Source organism: Euleptes europaea, chromosome 9 (assembly GCF_029931775.1).
Source record: "Euleptes europaea isolate rEulEur1 chromosome 9, rEulEur1.hap1, whole genome shotgun sequence".
In the NCBI taxonomy this organism is placed as follows: Eukaryota; Metazoa; Chordata; class Lepidosauria; order Squamata; family Sphaerodactylidae; genus Euleptes; species Euleptes europaea.
In genome coordinates, this window is record NC_079320.1 from 40721080 (window position 1) to 40741570 (window position 20491).

The following is a 20491-nucleotide window of genomic DNA, read 5'->3' on the forward strand; positions in this document are numbered from 1 at the left end:
CAGTGGGACCAGTCTCTGACCACCCTTGTCTTGGATCCGGTGGTTGGATTGGCTCTGATGGCTATGTCAGATCCATGTCGAGTTCACCTTCAGAAAAGTAATGTGATGGAGAGAAGGAGTGTCCTCAACCAGAGCCTAGTGGAATTCTCTGTCTGGTCACATCAAGGCCCTGCGGGATCTTAAAGAGTTCTGCAGGGCCTGCAAGACAGAGGTACTCTACCAGACCTATGATTGGGGACAGCTGTGAATGTCATCTGCTGGCCTCCCTATCTCCCTCCTGTTATATTACTGATGTCAACTGAGGGGTAACCTGGTGCTTATATCTGGCAACATGAGGAGTATTTAGGTGCCATTGGTAGTTTTTAAGTTTGAAAATGGGATTTTATTGTTCTAAATTTGGACTTTTGGTTAATTTTATTTTTGAATATATTAATGTATTTTATATGATGTTACCCACTGTGAGCCTGGCTTCAGCCGGGGAGGGCGGGTTATAAATCACAAAAATAAATAAATAAAATGATCTTTATGTTTAGCTTTTCCCCGGCAATTCCAATAAACTTCTTGGAAATGAGGGAGAGCAGGATTGGGTCTGTGTCTGTTGTGGATCTGACCTCAGGCCAGTTGGAGCTGATTTAGTAGACATCACAGAGGGTGGTTTGGAAGGCCTCTCAGGCACTGTGGTTTTTGCAGGTGGGTCTGAGGACAATTGAGCCTTCTCCCAGAGGCCAGCCCTCAATTTTGATGCTCTGTCACTTCAAACCTTTGGTGTAAATTGTTGACAGGCTTTACAAGAAGAGACACTGTACCCCTCACCCTGACAAAGAAGGCAAAGACTGTGATCATCTGTCTGGGTCATCTTTGCTCCACACTGGGAGAATTTCTTGAAAAGTCTTTACTGGGCTATCTCAAAGGTCACCATCAGCCGCCTGCCTCAGATAATTGGAGGGGGTATTGAAGGCGGCTTTCAGGGCAACTGAAGCATGATCAGATCTCAGAAAGATCTATACTCACATTTCTCTAAGAGTCAAAGACAAGGAAAAAGCAAATGAAGGTCTACTCTGAAGAAGGAGTGGAACTCACAACCTACTATGTTTGAGGTGAAGAAGGAACTAAGGAAAGGGACACTCCTCCCTCAAACCATGTGACCATTTGGGCTGGAAACAGACACAATGGCTCCGAGAAAGGGTTCAGCATTGCCTAGTGGAAAATTTAAGCTGGAAAAGAACTTCCAATATGTACCTGCACTGAAGAGCAAAATTGAAAATGACATTGTTGTGTTTATATGTATTCACACTTGCACTTCTGAAATATTAGTTTTTTATTAATAAAAGTTGCTTTGGTAGATTTAAAATTTGAATTTACATATTCATATTAATTTATTTTGGAAATGTTGCCTGTTCCTCAGCCTCCTGGAATCATATCAAATGCATAATAAAAACTCCTCTAAAAGCCATTCAAAATTGTAAAATATTTTTACCATCTTTAAATAGCAGAAAACAGAAATTAAAAAAACTATAGCGGCTTTGATAGCAAATGGATAGCAAATTGACACAGTTGTGCTTGCCGTTCTCCGTGAAGGCTGGCAATAACTTGTTAAGAGTGCTAGAGAGCTAACACCAGAAGTCCGCTGGCTGAGGCTCTGGCTGCCTCTCATTGCCCCAATCCTGTGATCTCACTTTTCTCGGTGAAAGGAAAATTGCTAATGTTAATAAGAAGTTATTCAACCCTCGCTGCAAAGAGAACTTATCTGACGATGTTCGTCCAGGACAGCATACAAGAATATGTAAGTGGCATGATTTGACCATCTAACCATTGCTTTGACAACTAAGATGTCCAAGATAATTGCCAGAGGTTGATAAAGAACGTTGGCGTAATTTGTAAAGCATGCTGACAGCCATTAAGCTGATGGAACTCCTGGACTATCCGTCACTGTCCGTACTCATTCAATCATATCTACAGTTATACTGAGAATACCATACAAGGTCTCATTTGAATGAGACAAAGGACTCTTCACAATTATCTCATCTCGCACAAAACATTCAGTTCATGGCACAGGGATAAACTCTAGCTTTTTAATGTTTGATTCATGTAGAAATGGTTAGTACATTTTGGAAAGCAGACCTCTTGACTACATAAAAGTGTTATTCACATCAGATATGAAAAACCCTTTCAGGATATATACTACTGTTTTACCAGTTGCCTTAGGTCCAGAAGAGTAACAGCCTAAAATTCTTCTTTTGTATTTCATATTTCTACCCTGTATCTTTCTCAGAAGCTGAGGGTGTGATCCTATTTTATCTGTATCATGGCAGCACTGCTGTTCGGGAAACAGTGGCCAGAATCCAAAGTGGTACTTTAGGCACAGTTAAAGGCTTATGCATGCACAATGGGATTTGGACTATTTTTGTTTTGTTCTGCATCACTAAAGCTGCTTGAAAAGTCTTTGTGTTTCCACATGGCACAGAGGCTGATCTTTTTTATTGTTTATATTTTTTATCTTTAACACAAACATGTCAACCAGCCCAAATTGTTTGGAACAACTTTATGGATCTCCATTTAATCCCCCAACTTCCTCCACTTTTGCCTTCATCACTGTTCTTCTGTAAGTTACTCATGATATTAAATACTTTGGAACTTGTTATGAGCATTTAAACTTCACATACCCATTCATGTCCTCATACACGCAACAAAAAATACAAAAAAATCAAATGAGCAGAAAAGTTGGACAAAAGGGGGAGGGGGGAGAAAAGATAAGAGGAGAAAAAGAGAAAGGATACATTATCCAGATTATTTTCAATATGACCATCTTTTTCTGCCATGTATTTCTTTGTAAGAGAGCCAGCATGGTGTAGTGGTTAAGGTGTTGGACTAGGATCTGAGAAACCCAGGTTTGAATCCCCACTTGTGCCATGGAAGCTTGCTGGGTGACCTTGGGCCAGTCACACACTTGCAGCCCAGACCTTGGCTAGTATTTGGCTGGGAGACCTCCAAGGAATACCAGGGTCATGACATGGAGGCAGGCAATGGTGAACTACTCCTGAACGTCTCTTTCCTTGAAAACCCTAGGGGGTCATCATAAGTCAGCTGTGATGACAGTAAAAAAAAAAAAATCTTCGTACCTCCAGAAGCATTTCAATTCACTACTTATTCCTTGGCCATAAGGTAAACTAACTATCCCTTTCCTAATGTCCAGGTATCTCTGTCATGTTTGGCATTATGTTTTCATTTACACCCCATTTGCCTCAGATTGAAAAAAGGTGGCATGTATCCTTTCATTTATATCTGTGCAAGTGAATTTAAACATTGACTAAAACATGGACATGTGTTATTTCCAAATCATTATCATAAAATTAAAAAGTTCTATTTAATTTAAAGTCAAAAGGAAGAAGGTGTAAGAAACTAAAAAGGGAGCACAAAATAACCAAACCAATAAGTTTTTCATGCGTATCCTGCTTTTTATATTTGACAATAAAGGAGATGGCTCATGCCAATAACAGAAGAAGAAAAACTAGTCCATCCAGAGACAAGATAGAGAAGTGTCTACATACTGCTGAAAAATATAAAGTGTAATTTCCAAAATGTTTCCCTTCCTCATCACAGTCCCCCAAACTTGTAGTGGTCTATTTTTCAAACAAATATTAGTGTATTCCAAAAGACTACTATGTTGACAAGATTCCCAAGGCATTTATAAGACAATCCTAAGCAGAGTTACATCCTTCTGAGCCAATTGACTTCAGTGGACTTAGAAGAGTGTTCCATTTAGGATGATACTGTCATTCTCCTTTCTCTCTATGCCATACAAATCATAGTTACACCAGCAAGTTAACATAACAGCGGGGAAAACATTTGGAGAGCTGCCATTGTTTGTACTGGCACAAAGCAATGTTAAGCTCTTGTTTTAGGAAATAGAAATACTCACCGCCTTCCAGTTATAACAGGCAAAAGGTCATCTGATTTAGCTTCAGTTATTTTAAAGATTACTTTTTGTAAATCTGATATTCCCACAGCCATGTCTTCTAGCATCCCAATTTCCTCACCTACACAGATAGAACGGTTAATTAGAAAATGCACTGAGAAACATAAAATACAATGGAGTACTCACTCTTTGTTTAGGGTTTTAAAAAAGCAACAATGGAACTCAAGATTTCCCAAATTTGTTGTCAATTAAGGTCCAATAATAATCTCTGATAAGCAAGTGGCTTCATAAGCACACCTCATCCAATTCCTGAGAGTTTGGTTAACGATATGAAAAACCTGTTATTTTATTGCTGTGAATATTTTCCATATCCTCATGCTGACATTATAATGTCCCCCACTAAAGCAGATGCACAGTTTTTGCAATGCAGCACTAAGCTATTGCTAGATATTGCATTCATATCATCATCTGCACTTGGTTAAATTATGTATAATGTTTTCTGGTCAAAAGCAGACATATCTTTAAGTTATATAATGCAAAACTGAATCATTGTTACACATCATACACAGAACAGATTAACAGTGCAATCTTATGCAAAGTCACTCCAGGCTAAATTTATTGATGTCAGGGCTCAGACTGGAGTAACTCTGTAAGGAATTGCATAGCATATTGCATAACAGCTTACATATTCATTAGCTGCTTTCCCCCATGCTAGAGCTGACAGTAAGAAGGGAGGAAGAGAAACCAGCCTGAAGATTTCTAAAGATGGGCACTGGGCACTTTAGACCAGGAATTCTGGAGCAGCAATTACTTTGGAAACAACCATCACTTTGACAGCAGCTCCAATGGCAGTGGGATTGAGTGAGGCTATTGATGTGCTGGGACAGCCCTAAGCGTTTTAACTGCTCCTCATAGGGCAGTTGCTCTAGTCCCCTGATCATTTTGGTTGCTCTTTTCTGCACCTTCTCAAGCTCTGCAATATCCTTTTTTAGGTGTGGTGTCCAGAACTGTACACAGTATTCCAAGTGTGGTCTCACCCCAGATGTGTACAAGGGCAGAATGATAGCAGCAGTTTTATTCTCTGTTCCTTGTCTAATTAGGGCCAGTGTGGAATTTGCCTTTTTCACAGCAGCTGCACACTGGGTTGATGTCTTCATCGAGCTATCCACTACCACTATAAAACACACTGCAGACTTTTGTAATAAGAGAAAAGGGCTCTTTCTTTGTTTGTTGACCCTGTTGATGTCTGTTGATGCTGGACAGCAGCGTGGTATAGTGGTTAAACGTGATGGACTCTAATCTGGTGAACTGGGTTTCATTCCCCACAACTCCACATGAGTGGCAGACTCTAATCTGGAGAACCAGGTTTGATTCCCCGTTCGTCCACATGAAGCCTGCTGGATGACCTTGTGCTAGTCACAATTCTCTCAGAACTCTCTCAACCCCACCTACAGTGAGGGAAAAAAGTATTTGATCCCCTGCTAAATTTGCCCATTTGCCCTCTGACGAAGAAATGACCAGTCCATAATTTTAATGGTAGGTTTATTGTAGCTGTGAGAGACAGAATAACAACAGGAAAACCCCCAGAAACCCAGAAGACAAAAGTCAGAGACTGATGTGCATTATAATGAGTGAAATAAGTATTTGATCCCCTATCAACCAGCCAGATTAGGGTTAGGGTTCTGCTGTCGACAGAAGCAATCAATCCATCAGATTCCAAACTAGCCACCATGACCAAGACCAAAGAGCTGTCCAAGGATGTCAGGGACAAGATTGTAGACCTGCACAAGGCTGGACTGGGCTACAAGACTATTGCCAAGCAGCTTGGTGAGAAGGTGACAACCCTAACCCTAACTGTCAACCTCCCTCGGTCTGGGGCTCCATGCAAGATCTCATCTCGTGGAGTTGCAATGATCATGAGAACGGTGATGAAGCAGCCCAGAACTTGTCAATGATCTCAGGGCAGCTGGGACCATAGTCACCATGAAAACAGTTGGTAACACACTACGCCGTGAAGGACTGAGATCTTGCAGAGCCCGCAAGGTCCCCTTGCTCAAGACAGCACATGTACAGGCCCGTCTGCAGTTTGCCAATGCACATCTGAATGACCCAGAGGAGAACTGGGTGAAAGTGTTGTGGTCAGATGAGACCAAAATCAAGCTCTTTGGCATCAACTCAACTCGCCGTGTTTGGAGGAGGAGGAATGCTGCCTACGACCCCAAGAACACCATCCCCACCGTCAAACATGGAGGGGGACATATTATGCTTTGGGGGTGTTTTTCTGCTAAGGGGACAGGACACCTTCACCGCATCGAAGGGACGATGGATGGGACCATGTATTGTCAAATCTTGGGTGAGCACCTCCTTCCCTCAGCCAGGGCATTGAAAATGGGTCGAGGATGGGTATGCCAGCATGACAATGACCCAAAACACACAGCCAAGGCAACAAAGGAGTGGCTCAAGAAGAAGCACATTAAGGTCCTGGAGTGGCCTAGCCAGTCTCCAGACCTTAATCCCATCGAAAATCTGTGGAGGGAGTTGAAGGTTCGAGTAGCTACACATCAGCCTCGAAATCTTACTGACTTGGAGAGGAACTGCAAAGAGGAGTGGGACAAAATACCTCCTGAGATGTGTGCAAACCTGGTGGCCACCTACAAGAAAAGTCTGACCTCTGTAATTGCCAACAAGGGTTTTGCCACCAAGTACTAAGTCATCTTTTGCAAAGGGATCAAATACTTATTTCACTCATTATAATGCACATCAATCTCTGACTTTTGTCTTCTGGGTTTCTGGGGGTTTTCCTGTTGTTATTCTGACTCTCACTGCTACAATAAACCTACCATTAAAATTATGGACTGGTCATTTCTTTGTCAGAGGGTAAACGGGCAAATTCAGCAGGGGATCAAATACTTTTCCCCCTCACTGTACCTCACAAGGTGTCTATGTAGTGGGGGGGGGAAAAGGGTGATTGTAAGCCACTTTGAGATTCCTTATGGTAGCGAAAAGCAGGATATAAAAACCAACTCTTCTTGTTGTGGGCATGGGATGGAGAGGGATGGGCCAGGTAAGGGGAAGTGATATATCAAAGAAACAGAACTTTTCTCCTGTTCCAGTTCTTCTCTCAACCAACAATACTATGATAATTTTGCCAGTACACCACTGATCTAAAATTACTGCTGTCACAGGTGATTCAATACCAAAAGATCAGTAATTCGAGATTGATGGTAGATCAGTTCGAAACCACATTAGTCATCTAGGAACTGATGACATCAACAATATCTGGTTGGATAATGACCTCTTCCAGTTGTGTCAATTCACTGGTTATGGAGTAGGAAGAGGAGAGTTGGTTTTTATATGCCAATTTTCTCTACCTTTTTTTAAAGGAGACTCAAACTGGCTTAAAATCTCCTTCCCTTTCTCTCCCCACAACAGACACCTTGTGAGATAGGTGAGGCTGAGAGAGCTCTAAGAGAATTGTGACTAGCCCAAGGACGCCCAGCTGCCTTCGTGTGGAGGAATGAGGAATTGGTATTATGAGCTGCCTGATACATTTTTTGGGGAGAGGTAGCTAATAAACATTTTAAATAAACAGTCTTTTCAATTCTATTAAATATGTAGTTCAACAATGGCATATCATTTATGTATCAAGGGATCCCTAAACTGTATTTTTCTAGTTCACTTTTGAACTAAAGTTCACTTTTGAACTAAATCCACTTTTGGGTGGATGGGTGGGGAGAAATTTATGGTCACCTGTAATACAGTAGATCAGATTAATCCCAGAGATAGTGCTTTTGAATCAGGTACACTTCAGGAAATACTATTGTACATGCAAACACACCCTCTGAGTCAAGTGGGAATTTGCCCTTATTATACAGCCTTCATTTTGATTTGTGAAGACTGGAAGTTCAGAACCCAAAGAGCCATTGGTGAAGGCAAGGTACATAAAAGTTGTAAAACACTTTGCATATTAACAAAATTTATATCCTGCCACAGGGCAGCTTGCAAACAATCAAAACCATTAAACTAGCTATACAACAATAGTTGATACTAATTAAAACCTATTAAAACTTTAACAATACATAAGCAATAAAATGACAATACAGGCCAGTTAAAAACAACAGACCACATCACCCTCCCAAGGCCTGCTGAACAGCACTAAATGTGTTTATTGAGCCATAAGTTCAGGCAGATTTTTTATTTCCAAATAAGTATGTTTAGGAATGCAGTCCCAAAGTGCTATTAAAATGTTTAATGCACAGTAAAAAATAGAAATGGTGCACTGCTCCAGATCAAAGCTTTCATAACCACTTCATAAAGATACCTGCAGAAGTAGAAATGCAGAACCTGATAGATGACCACCTTCAAAGTTTCTAGAAGGCTGAACGCACCCATTTAAATGCTATACTTACTGTACGTACTGAGAAGTCCTTCATACTGAACTATTAGCCCCACTGTATGAAGCTGTTGGAGGAAGCCTTGATCATGTAAACTGGAGTGTAATTTGATTATAAATCCGCAGACCAATCCAGCTAGCTAAATGATGATGAAAATGCACAAATAGGTAACATTAGTTACATCAGAAATAAATTAATAGACCTCTTTGAACACTAAGAAGTTAGTTACAACAAAACCCTTGTTCAAGGGTTAATTCAAAAGAGGTGGGGTTCTAAGTTATTAAAATTAATAATACTTTGGCATCTGGGTTTGTTGTATTGAGCCTGTACTCAATGGATTTCAATACCATGGATATAATACTGTCATTGTCAGAGAAGCAGTTTACTCCTGAGCCTCTGGCGGCCGGGGACGGAGTAGAGGAGGTGCCGCCTTCAAACTGGTTTCCCGACTGCCGAAAACCTTATACAAGCCTTTTGCAGGCTTTTAAACGTTTAAATGGTGCTTTCTGCCTCCTAGAGAACAGCAAGGATGCGCTTGCTAAAAAGGAGGCACAGCAACGCAGTTCTCAGCGCCAGCGTTACAGGGTGAAAGGGGACAGGAGGCTGCCTACAGGCAGCCCCACCCCCTGGAACGCCCTGGGAATGCCCCCAGGGACACTGGAACGCCTCCAGGAACACTGGCACAGGCCTGTACACCAGTGGGAAGGGCCCGTCGGTGGCCCCGGGGCGGCGCTGCCATAGCAGTGCTCAGAGACTGGCGTCCAGCCCTCCCCGCTGGTGTTGGGGCCACTTATGGCAGCGTAAGTAGCCGGACACTGGCGTGAAGGGCCCCCAATGCTGGAGCAGCCCCTTCTTAGCCTCCTGAGGACTTTTGTCCTCAGAAGTCAGGAATGCGCTGTAAGAGTGTATTAGAACATGACGTTGGGTTTTAACAACAGTGCTACTTAATTCAGGGGCTGCACAATCATGTCATGTCTTTTCTGAACATGTATCCTTCTTTTTAAAACAGTAGTACAATTTTCATTATGGCTTACTCGTTAGAAAATATCTTCTGGATGATACAGTTTTACTGGAAAGCTAAATGGATTGCTTTCCTCTTTTTCACTGTAAACTGGAGGAAAGGTGGCTTTAAAACTTTTCACAAGAGATATTGCAGAAGAAAATTCACAAATTAAAATGCCTTGAGAATTTTTAGGTGCAGGATATGTTTTGAACAATAATAAAACAGCAAGACCAGATGGTATCTGTTTCAAAGATCTGAAGGACTCAGATTTGAACTACTGGCTCTGGTCTGTCACCTATTCCTCCCATAAACCTTTCAGTATGAATTTAGCTATCAAAAAAGGAAGATGCACAACAGGGAGAGTGAATATTTGGGTCATTAAAAGCCTCCCTCTGAGACATGGGCCATTATTCTAAAAGGAACAATACCAGGTTCTCCAGCCATGAGATAATATCACACAATTTACCCACTATTGCACTGTACCTGCTGTTCTTTCAAAATTAATCTCCAGCTTTGCTAATATTAGAACTCTTGTGTTGGGCTTTTTTGGTGTTGTTCTCTTTCTCCAAAAGAAAGAGCTAGAAAAGGAAGGATAGGCCTGTAGGTACAGACATAACTTAAGGCTGGGTTTATATTTCCACAAGCAGCACATTTTCCCATTTATTTCTTTGTGTAATTTGAATGCTTGGATATTAAGGGGAAGTGAGTAAGAATATTTTGCATTAAAGATACTGTCCTGCACTGTTGGGACACCCCTCCTGTTTTGCAATATGAAGGTGCAACAACTTCCTTTTGTTGTCATTGAAGACTACTCCCATGACCAGAACAAACAGCTCCGAAGAAGCTCTACAAATCCAGTTGTGATGGATTTTGCAGGAGGTGGCTGGAGGCTCTTCTGAAGATCTCAAAGCTGACTCTAGAAGCACTGGCAGAAAACAAGAGCTGTAGACTACTTCACAAATTCCTACACTTGGAAGATCATTAACATTATTTTTTCAGTAACTTCTGAAGGGCCTCTGAGGTGGTAGAAAAAATGCAGTAAACATGCTGCTTGGAGCAGCAGTTTGGCAAACACTCTTCAAACACAGTCCACTCCTAGTGAAAATTAAGATACCTGTCTTCTGTTGCCTCATGTCAAGCAAACAAATGATAGTGACAACTGGGGTTGTGCATATCGATAAACCCAAACCGAAAATAAACCTGAAATTAGCTGTTTCAGTAAATTTCAGGTTTAGGGTTTACCGAATGCAAAAACCTGGGGATAAAGCCAAAGCCGAATAGGCGATTCCCAAAAAAGCTGAATAGATATTCAGCTTTTGGCTTTCGGCTATTTGCCTTTGCTCAGAGCCATGGCACTGTGCTTTCTCCCCCTCCCTTTTTTTTTTTTTTTTACATTTTTTGACTGGTTTTGTTAGGGCCCCATAGTTGGGACCCTTTTGAGGTTAAAAGACGGAGGAATATACCCTCCAACTAAAAGAGCCGGCTTCAACAGCCAACTCACCAGGCTTCCGAAGGAGATTTCTTCAGCCACATGGATGAGCAATCTCCTTCAGACAGCCCCCATGGTCATGACTTCAGTCTGCTCCGATATCACCACCCCATGAAAACCAGCTTTCCAAAAGAAGGTTGCCCTTAGTACAGGTTTCGTTTCCCCGCATGGTAACCATCTATTTGAATCAGATTTTTCATGACCACAATAAAGGACTACTCATAAAATGTCATTTGCCACCAAAAGACATCTTTTCCATGACTTATTTCTCTTGCATTTAAGCCTTTCCCCTCAGTTTGGAAGCTCACTTGCATGGACATCGTGTAAAGTGACCCAGAAACAAAGGCAGAGCCCAGACTTTGAGGCGCTAGCCTGGAATTGCCTCTTTCCACTAGTCCTCAGCAACGCTGAACTTTTGAACTTGATGGACAGCTCAGCTCGCAATTTAAATGCCTGGAAGATGGGGGTGACCCCCTTTTGGGCCCATAAAATTGGACCCCCTGTCCCAAAAGTTCACCAAATTTTGGTGACCATCTAAGGAGAGTCCCTTGCAACCAAGCTGCAAATTTGGGGACTATACCTCCCAAAACTTTGAACTTTGAAAAAAATCTCCATTGACTATAATGGGCCTGAATTTTTCAGGAAACCTGAAAATAAGCCGAATACCCATATTTACTGGTATGGGTATTCGGCTTATTTCAGGTTTACAGAAAAAATTGGGCCAAAAAACCTCAATCCCAAAATTTACCGGAATTTTTTCTTTTTTTGCAGAACCCCAGTGACAACTGCAACACTGAGGCTGTAATTGTGGAGCAAGAAGTGAATCACTTCCTTTCCTTACTGTCTGGAATAGGCAGAGTACCATTCAATAGCATATCCACATGCCTTTACATTCTGGGCTATGGAAAAGTGATTGTTTAAAACTGTGGCTTGGTTAAACCTGGCATGGCTTAAGTTGATTTCTCTGTTAATCAAATGTTTTTAAAAAGGGAATAAAATAAAACCAAAAGAAGTTTATAAAATGGAAGAAGCACCTACTGCTTGACTGAAGACAATATCTCTTCTTAGTGTCAGCATTAAACACTGTGGTAAACTACATGCAAGTTCTTGAAGCAGAACAAAAGACATTGATTGCCTTGCCCTAGTCACCACCTCTCCAATGCAGTCCTTCAGTGTAGCTGTGAGTGGATAAAGCTGTTCATACCAGTCACCTGTAACAAAAGAGGAATTGTCAAGAACAGCCATCAAAGCATAGCAAGTCTCCTTTGTGAAGTTAAGCTAGAAAAAGAGTGAGTGTGTCCTCTTTGCTTGCTCATGCACCCTCCTTAATAGGAATGTGCTTCTTGACAGGATTCCACTTTCCTTTCCTCTCACAGTATTCTTCCCAGTATTAAAAAATATGTGCAGCTTATTCACTCTCATCAGAGCACCACAGGTTCAAAAAAGTTGTTGCTATACCCTATACTTTAGGTAAGTTGAACTAATTAAAATACATTCTGTAAGAAAAAAGAAAGGCTGAAGGGAAATCAAGAGTGAAAGGCAAGGCAAATGAAATGTTTGCTTAATTGGATGAAATATGCACTGGACTTCTAATCAAGCTAAAGAAGTGCTACTACGTATTGATCTCTTTCTTTTTGCTCACATATGGAGAAAGCCATACTTTTGAAAAGAGAGCACATATATTAGTAACACAAAGCCCTAGTGATACTGAAACGGTGTGGTAAATTGGAAGCAGACTCACATAATCCCTAAATATCCAAAACAACAGCAAAAGTAGGGCTGTAACTAATTTCCTCTATGGTATTAATAAGAAATTTTGCCAATTTTCTGACCTGTGAACTGTGTTAATGGAGTAGATTATATTAAGTAGTACAGTGTTAATGCTCCTTCAAACGATTCAATTTATAGCCCATTTACTGCCCCTATTTTTCCCCCAGATACGTATTTGTGAGTCATTTCAATCAGTCTATTCCATTCAATATTCAAAAGATGGAGGAAGGGGAGTAGGAAATGCCCACAACACAAGCTTATCATCCCATATCCTGTAGTACTAAAACTATACAAGGGAACTGTTTATGAACTCACAAATAGTATTCACTGTTATTCATGAATATTTTCAGCTGTACTGAAAAGAAATTTTCCTTTTCATGGTCATTTAGCAATTACTTCAAAAGCATTGCCCTCACTTTGAATTGACTTCATTTATGCCCTGCCTTTCTCCATAATGAGGACCCAAAAATTGCATCATTTTCCTCTTCTCTATTTTATCTTCATAACTGCCCAGCAAGGTAAGTTAGGCTGAGAGAGAGAGAGAGAGAGAGTGACTAGTCTAAGGTCATCCAGTTAGCTTCCATAGCAGAATGGGGATTCAAACCTGGGTCTCCCAGATCCTGGTCTAATCACAATACCATAATGGCATCATACAGCAAATCTGATTGGCTATGTAGCATTGTGACATCATGCAGTTTACAAGTTCCCTGATTGGCTTGGATCAATAATATAATGATTTAGAATATAATGATATTCACTCTCATTTCCTTCAATTACATCTATATAAATATGAGGCAAGGCGACTGAAATAATATCATTCCAGAGGACATAAATGAGAGTCAAGCCACAGTATACAAGAGAATGCATTCTGTCACTGAATTGCTATCCCCAGATACCTTGTGGAAGGGGAATGCTTTCATATGCTAAATATAGTTAGCATTATGTAGGCATAAACAAAACTCATCTTCAGTACCTTTCATTTCTGGTACAATAAGAATAACACACCATCCAGCATCCAAGCTCTAGCATAGCAGCTCCTGAGTAACAATTTCAGACCAAACAGAAGGTGTCACAATGGAAACACCTGGGTCATCAGAATGGGGGGGGGAAATCCCATAAGATGCCCTTCATGGCTTCATCTAATATGTTTGGTTGTTCATATAACTATTTTAGAATTATACACATTTAGTATTTAATTACCTTTGTTTTCTAAATAAAGTGTGCAATGGTAGCCATTTTTTTTACCACAGTCTTCTTTCACCTAAATATTCTATTTTTTTAAAAAAAACCAAATGGATCTCACAGTATTATTTACACATGAAGAAATGTGAATAATAATAATATATGGATGTCCCCATCACACCTAGCTTGGCTCTTAAAACTCACTTCAAAACTCAGGCAGTTGGAAAAGAATGTACTCAGCTATACCAGACACATACAAACACATATGACAATGAACAAAAAATGACATTACACTCACACTATATTCATAACATCTATATATGCTGATATAATCATTTAGCAATAGTATGCAATGCAGACAAAATCAGTCAACGGAAATGTTTTATAATACCACATATATTAACATATTAGTATGTATTGCATTAGTATATTATTAGTTCAGGGTACAGACTTTTTTCTAAAACAGGAACACAAAATGGATTCTATGTCCAAACTATATTTTGGGTAGTAGTAGGACTTTATCCAGGACAGATTTTGGAAGCACGATATATTTAAGTTATTGGTGTAAATAACTTGACAGCTTTGTATGGAAACGGTGATTGGCTGTTCAATTATTATATTTCATGCCCAGTAGGTGGAGCCAGTTAATAAGCCTCAAATAACACCCAATCATTTTATCTATTTACAAAATTTATATCCTGCCTTTCTGCCCTTACCAGGGCTGTAATTGCAGCTAACAATTTAAAACTTATGTAATAAACTCCATTATAAAACCATTAAAATAAACCCCCTCCCAAGCATACCTCATTAGAACATTATTATTTACATATAAAATCAGTGCTTTAGAGCCATCCACTCAATCATAGAGTTGGAAGGGACCACCAGGGCCATCAAGTCCAACCCCCTGCACAATGCAGGAAATTCACAACTACCTCCCCCCTCCAAACCCCTAGTGACCAGAAGATGGCCAAGATGCCCTCCCTCTCATCATCTGCCACAATATAGATCTGCCAATATAGATCTCCCTCTCATCATCTGCCACAATATAGATCTGCCACAATAAAGATGGCCAAGATGCCCTCCCTCTCATCATATGTCACAATATAGTGACATAGTACTATGCTGTACTTAAAGTATGAAGAAATGAAGGGAGCCTCCACGGTAAAGTAAGATGGGTGAGTAGTAGATGCAGGATCAACATAAATATATTTCATCTGAGACAGACAAACATCTTTGTTCTAAGGATGTTACACCAGGAGAATAAAAAGTAAATGCACAAAGCCCTCATGTATCCATTCTCACAGTTTCCTCATGAGGTCTGAAGATGTACTTGGCATTCAAAGACAGGGCCCTCAGACCCACCAACTCCCCACCAACCCCTTCATCTCCCCACTAACTACTAATTATTCAGCCTCTATTAAAGGGATGTTTCATTTGTCTCCAGGTCCGTCAGCAACTCTGAATCTATCAGAATTGTATTACTTCATGTGGGTGCATGAAAAAGATCCCTCTATATAGGCAAGGAGAAGGCTAAGCTTCTTCAAATCTAGACCTTCAAACACAGTTTTCCACATGGAGTGTTTTTGTTTTTTTGGATGGAGGAACATTCAGACCATCTAATCTACTGTTTCTGAGAACTAGGCCAAACACACTTTACAGTGCTTACAACATGCGAACTTTAAAAATTAGTTAGCCAAAGATCCAGTTTAACAATTTAAGTTGGATCAGAGAAATATTCTTCATTTTATTTTGCTCTATTCTGCGCCAGCTCCATCTATAGGAGAACTGACAACAGTATCACATTTTCAAGAAAAGTTAAGGATGATATAATCAAGAGAACGACAAATGAGTTCTCTAAAGGATTAGTGACAAGGAGAACATTAACATGCATAATTCCAGGGTCTAACCTTGGTCAGCACTTCCCATTCATGTCCACACTCTACCAGCAAGGAATTAAACAGATTGAAGGTCACAAGCAATACAGCAAAAGATGCTGCTTCCTGTTTAATCTAGCGATTAAGCAGGTTATACAAAACACTATTACGGAAAGAAGCTTAAATAAAGTGCAATGCAGTATCAAAGAATAGCTCTTATAGCCTAAATATTATGAGCCAAGTCTCTTCCCATAATTTTTTTAAATAAAACTTATTTATATATATTTATATATATATCAAATCTTATTTATATATACATTATTTAATTAATGTACTTCCTGAATGCAGTTTCAGATAGGAACCATTACTTAGCTTTTTGAAATGGATTACCATCTGTCTGCTCCAGTATTTGGACAGCACTTGATACAACAGATGGCAAGGAGTGAGTGGCCTTCTTAATAATGTGTGTGTGTAAAGTGCCATCAAGTCATGGCTGACTTATGGTGACCCCGGAGGGTTTTCAAGGCAAGAGACGTTCGGAGGTGGTTTGCTATTGCCTGCCTCCACGTGGGCTGAGAGAGTTCTGAGAGAATTGTGATTGGCCCAAGGTCACCCAGCAGGCTTCATGTGGAGGAGTGGGGAATTGAGCCCAGTTCTCCAGATTAGAGTCCGTCACTCTTAACCACTATGCCATGCTGGCTCTTTCTTAATAATAATACACTTTATAATTGTATTAGCTTATTCTACCACTATATGAAATAACAGTTATCATGTAATATTTACTGTTGTATAATTCCACAAATGAATTCTGCTGGGACAGTCTACAGTTCAGAGGTCCCTAGAGTTTTACTGCAAATAGTCAATATATAGCATAGCAAACTCATATGTAGAAACCCATCAAATTCAGTTTAAGCTGTTCAACAAAAACAGAAGCTTAAGTTTAATTAATAATACCACAGAAGAAAAGTCTTCCCTTCTCCTAAACAGGGCAAGTCAGGTGATATATGAACATCCAATTCTGCAGTGTTGGTGTAACCACAGAAAAGGTCTGTGATGGTATTCCTTAGAAGGGCATCAATGACAGATATTAAAGGCAGAATAATCTACTTGTATTTGTTCAAAGATAGGACATTTTGGAGACTTTCATTCATAGGGTCGCCATGAGTCGGAAGTGACTTGGGGCACTTAACACACACACACACTTTTTTTCTTTCAGGTTCCAGATCATGTAAGACTTTAACGATGAAAAACAGCACCTTGATTTGTGACAAGAAACAAATTGGCAACCAATGAAATATTAGAGCACAGGTACTATGTGTTCCCTTCTGCTCATGCCTGTCAAAATACAGGTGGCAGCTTTTGATGATTCTGGACATATAAGTGCATTTCAATTGTCTAACCTCTAAGTTACCAAGGTGTGTATGACAGAAGCCATTTCTCTGGCAAATCTGCCACAAGTTGATAAGAAATATTCAGTCACAGATGCACTGTGGGGTTCTAAAAACAGAACTTGATCTAGGGGCAACCCCAAGCTCTGAACCTGAACCTCTGTGTGCCAGAGCAGTAGTGAATCTGTCAGCCAGTCAGAAGAAGTCCCTTCAGCATGGAAGTACCATGTAGCTTAAATCCTTCTATTAATTGCTACTGCTCTTTGCAAACTTTTATGCAAAAATCTGAGCTTCTACAACTGTACCTATTTTTTGTCACTGAGATGCATTCACAAGAGTTTGTACATGCAGAAGCCAATACTCCAATCCCATGGCTATTGAATCAGGTAGAACTAGAGATAAGGAAAACTTGGAATATCTATACTGGTTACTGAATATGGCCAATTAAGCATCCCTAATATGGACAGAATTGAATTGGAACTGAATTAGTTGTAATTGAATTGGAACTGAATTGGAACTGAATTAATTGTACCCAACAGACTTTGCGACATGTGCAAACTTCCATTACGCAGGGCACTTTGGTGGGTGGATGGGTATGGCGCACTATGGGCCTTTGTTTTTTAAAGAATAGATAGTAACCATTAATGTACTAGTTCTGGTCGTAATAGTGCATTGTACATACTTTTTTGTATTATTTGTTTTTTCTTTTTTGTATTATACACATATATTTTTTTCTTTTTGTGTATTCTTTATTAAAAAATCAATAAAAATTAAAAAAAAACTTCCATTACGCCTCATGACAAATGTCTCTAAAAACAATGTGATCTTCAAAAGTAGTTTGTGATACAGCATGAATGATTGTTGTTCAAAGGAAAAGAGTCAAAATCCCCACAGGTATGTATACCTGAAGCCCTTGAAACAGATCCTTTGATCTCAGTCACTTGGGTATGAACCGATCACTCATTCCAAAAGTCAATCCTAATTAGCTTTTCATAGATCATAGCAGAAGGGGTCAATGAATATGTCTACTTTGTTGTTTAAACCCTAATATTTATAAAATGGGAAGTAAAGATTTTTTGCTAATGTTTGTTAGCATCAAACTGCACACCTGTATTCTATCAGTCTGCTTTTAAGTCATATGTATAAATAAAACTTTTATGTATGAATCAAGCATTAGCCTCTACCAGAATACATTAATACTTCAAAGGTTCTTGCAAATTCTGGATTATATGAAAAAAGGAAATGTAGCCAATAGTAACATTTATCATTTACCATAAATATCAAGATTGTACTGTGCTGTACACCAATATCCTTCCTTAAAAATGAATGTTTTCTATTTGCTTTATCCCATAGTGAAATCATAATGCTTTGCTGATGACACCATAGATAGTTACCATGGAAACTGATATCTCAAATTCAGCCTTAAGAAAGCACTCCAAAATCGGAAACATAAGAGAGAATATATTCCTAGTCTAAAGTTAAGAATCTCAGAGATAAACCAAGGGGATATAGATGATGAAATGAAAGTGCTACATGTTGTGATAGAAACGGAAAAAAACATCATAAAATGTATCACAGAATGTTGTAAAAACAAGTCAACTCCCAACATTTAAACAAAAATAATAATAATAGTGATTTCTATTCTTTTCTATACAGTGCCAGATAAATCACAGGTGTGTACATGCAAAATGGTGAGAAACTGTATTTCAATTCTGCTTATACCAGAACAACAGACCTCTCTGTATATCCAGCTTCTGCAAAGGATTGAGGGCATGGGAATCATGGAAAAATATATGTTTAAAAATGATTAATATATGGTAACCAAAATGACAAAATGCCCTCATCGCATAAAAATGTACACAGTGAACCAAACGTAAGTCACATGTTCCTATGCTCTGCTGTGCAAGAATATTACAGCAACACTTGCTTGAACTCTATATTACACACTTTCACACTGATTTTTAGTGTTAAAAACAGTGCTAGGTTAAAAAAAATGTAAAGGAAACCATAGACAGAATCCTCTATAGCACTTTGTAATATTATTTACTATCTATTATTTAATGCTTCTGTAATTTTGACATTCAGTACCTTCATTCTCAGAAATGGAAAAACGTGACAGCGTCATAAGATCTTGTGTGAGTAGTAGTCCTGTTTATTTATATCACACAAAGACTCACAGAGAAGGAAAAGACCCAAAGGGTCACTCAGTCTAACCTACTGCATTGATGCTTTATACTTAAACATTCCTGACAGAGATTTTCCCAGCTTATTCATTCCAAACTCACTGCCATCTTTTTGTTATGTGAATCTTCTCTGTCTTTTGAATGTGGTACTTGAAACCAGATATAACACTCGCTTCTACGCAGGGCTTGCATCGCCCTTTCTACCACCTGATATATAACAGTTAGAAGCCTCACATGTTATATTTACCGGTGTGTGTGTGTTAAGTAATCCACATAGCAGATTTCCCATCCCTGGCTGTATTAAAATTTGCCATGGGAATCGGGTTTTACTACCAGAAATCTGTGTCAACAGGTGTTTTGCTATCAGACGCAGGGAAATTCACAATATGATCTTGAAAACTCATGAAATGGATTCTAATTGATGATATGGGTAACATGGGTGGGAAATTTGCCTCAGGAATGTTGTATAATGACATTGTTCAGTCTCCTTTTAATGCTGGCAACAGTATGGGAAGAGGTATTTCCAAGATAAATACTAGGCATACAATTTTACGCAAGTTTCCTAGAGGCAGCTCTAGAATGTCATTCTGAAAAAGATTCTTGTAGATTCTTCTTCCCACTACAGATCTGGCTTGAACCTCAGACTTAACAATAGCATAACAGCATGAAATCTAACACAAATGGTATTTAATATTTGAATGGAACAGTAAGACCAGGTTTTTTGTCATCAGCATATATCTGACTTTTATATATTATATGCCATTTCACAGCATAGCCCTCAAGGTGGCTTACCCCCACATCAATAAACATACAGTAAAATTTGTTATACAATACAATTATTAACGTATCCAAATATAAACTTTAAATAAGCAACAGAAACACAATACCATGAATAATCAAGAGGGTGAAGAAAAAAAGGCCATATTGTATAAATCAGATATTATCTATCACACGAGTGAGCCAGGAGAACAGACAGAGGAATGAAATTCCACAGACAGGTGATATGTCTCAAAGATGCCCACCTTGCATCAGAATGTGGAGGGTGTCACAAATCACCCCTTGGTTTTCAGTGTCCTCCAAGCCACCACTTCAACCTTGTACTCCAAGGTGGCTGATAGCCAAGGGAGTCTGGTGTTTAAAGCCTTACTTTTCACACCCATACAGACATAGTTTGGGATTCTTCCTCACTAGGATCTGCAACCAGCAACAGGAATGCTTTTGAAACTGGCCGTTTTGCAAGCCAGAAAATCTCTGTGTGAGAGATGTGTTGCGTGACAGAGAAAGAAAGGCAT

The 20491-nt window shown here is 39.5% G+C and overlaps 1 protein-coding gene across 4 annotated transcripts in view; it reads right to left on the bottom strand.

Annotated features, from left to right (window-relative positions):
- Positions 1-20491, bottom strand: part of INPP4B (inositol polyphosphate-4-phosphatase type II B) — a 258022-nt gene that overhangs the window by 52495 nt on the left and 185036 nt on the right. For all 4 annotated transcript variants that reach the window (XM_056855456.1, XM_056855457.1, XM_056855455.1 and 1 more), the window contains 3 exons: positions 11841-12013; positions 8326-8449; positions 3920-4037 (listed from right to left, as the gene is read on the bottom strand). In XM_056855456.1, the coding sequence (XP_056711434.1) occupies positions 3920-4037; positions 8326-8449; positions 11841-12013 (415 nt within the window). The remainder of the gene's footprint in view (positions 1-3919; positions 4038-8325; positions 8450-11840; positions 12014-20491) is intronic.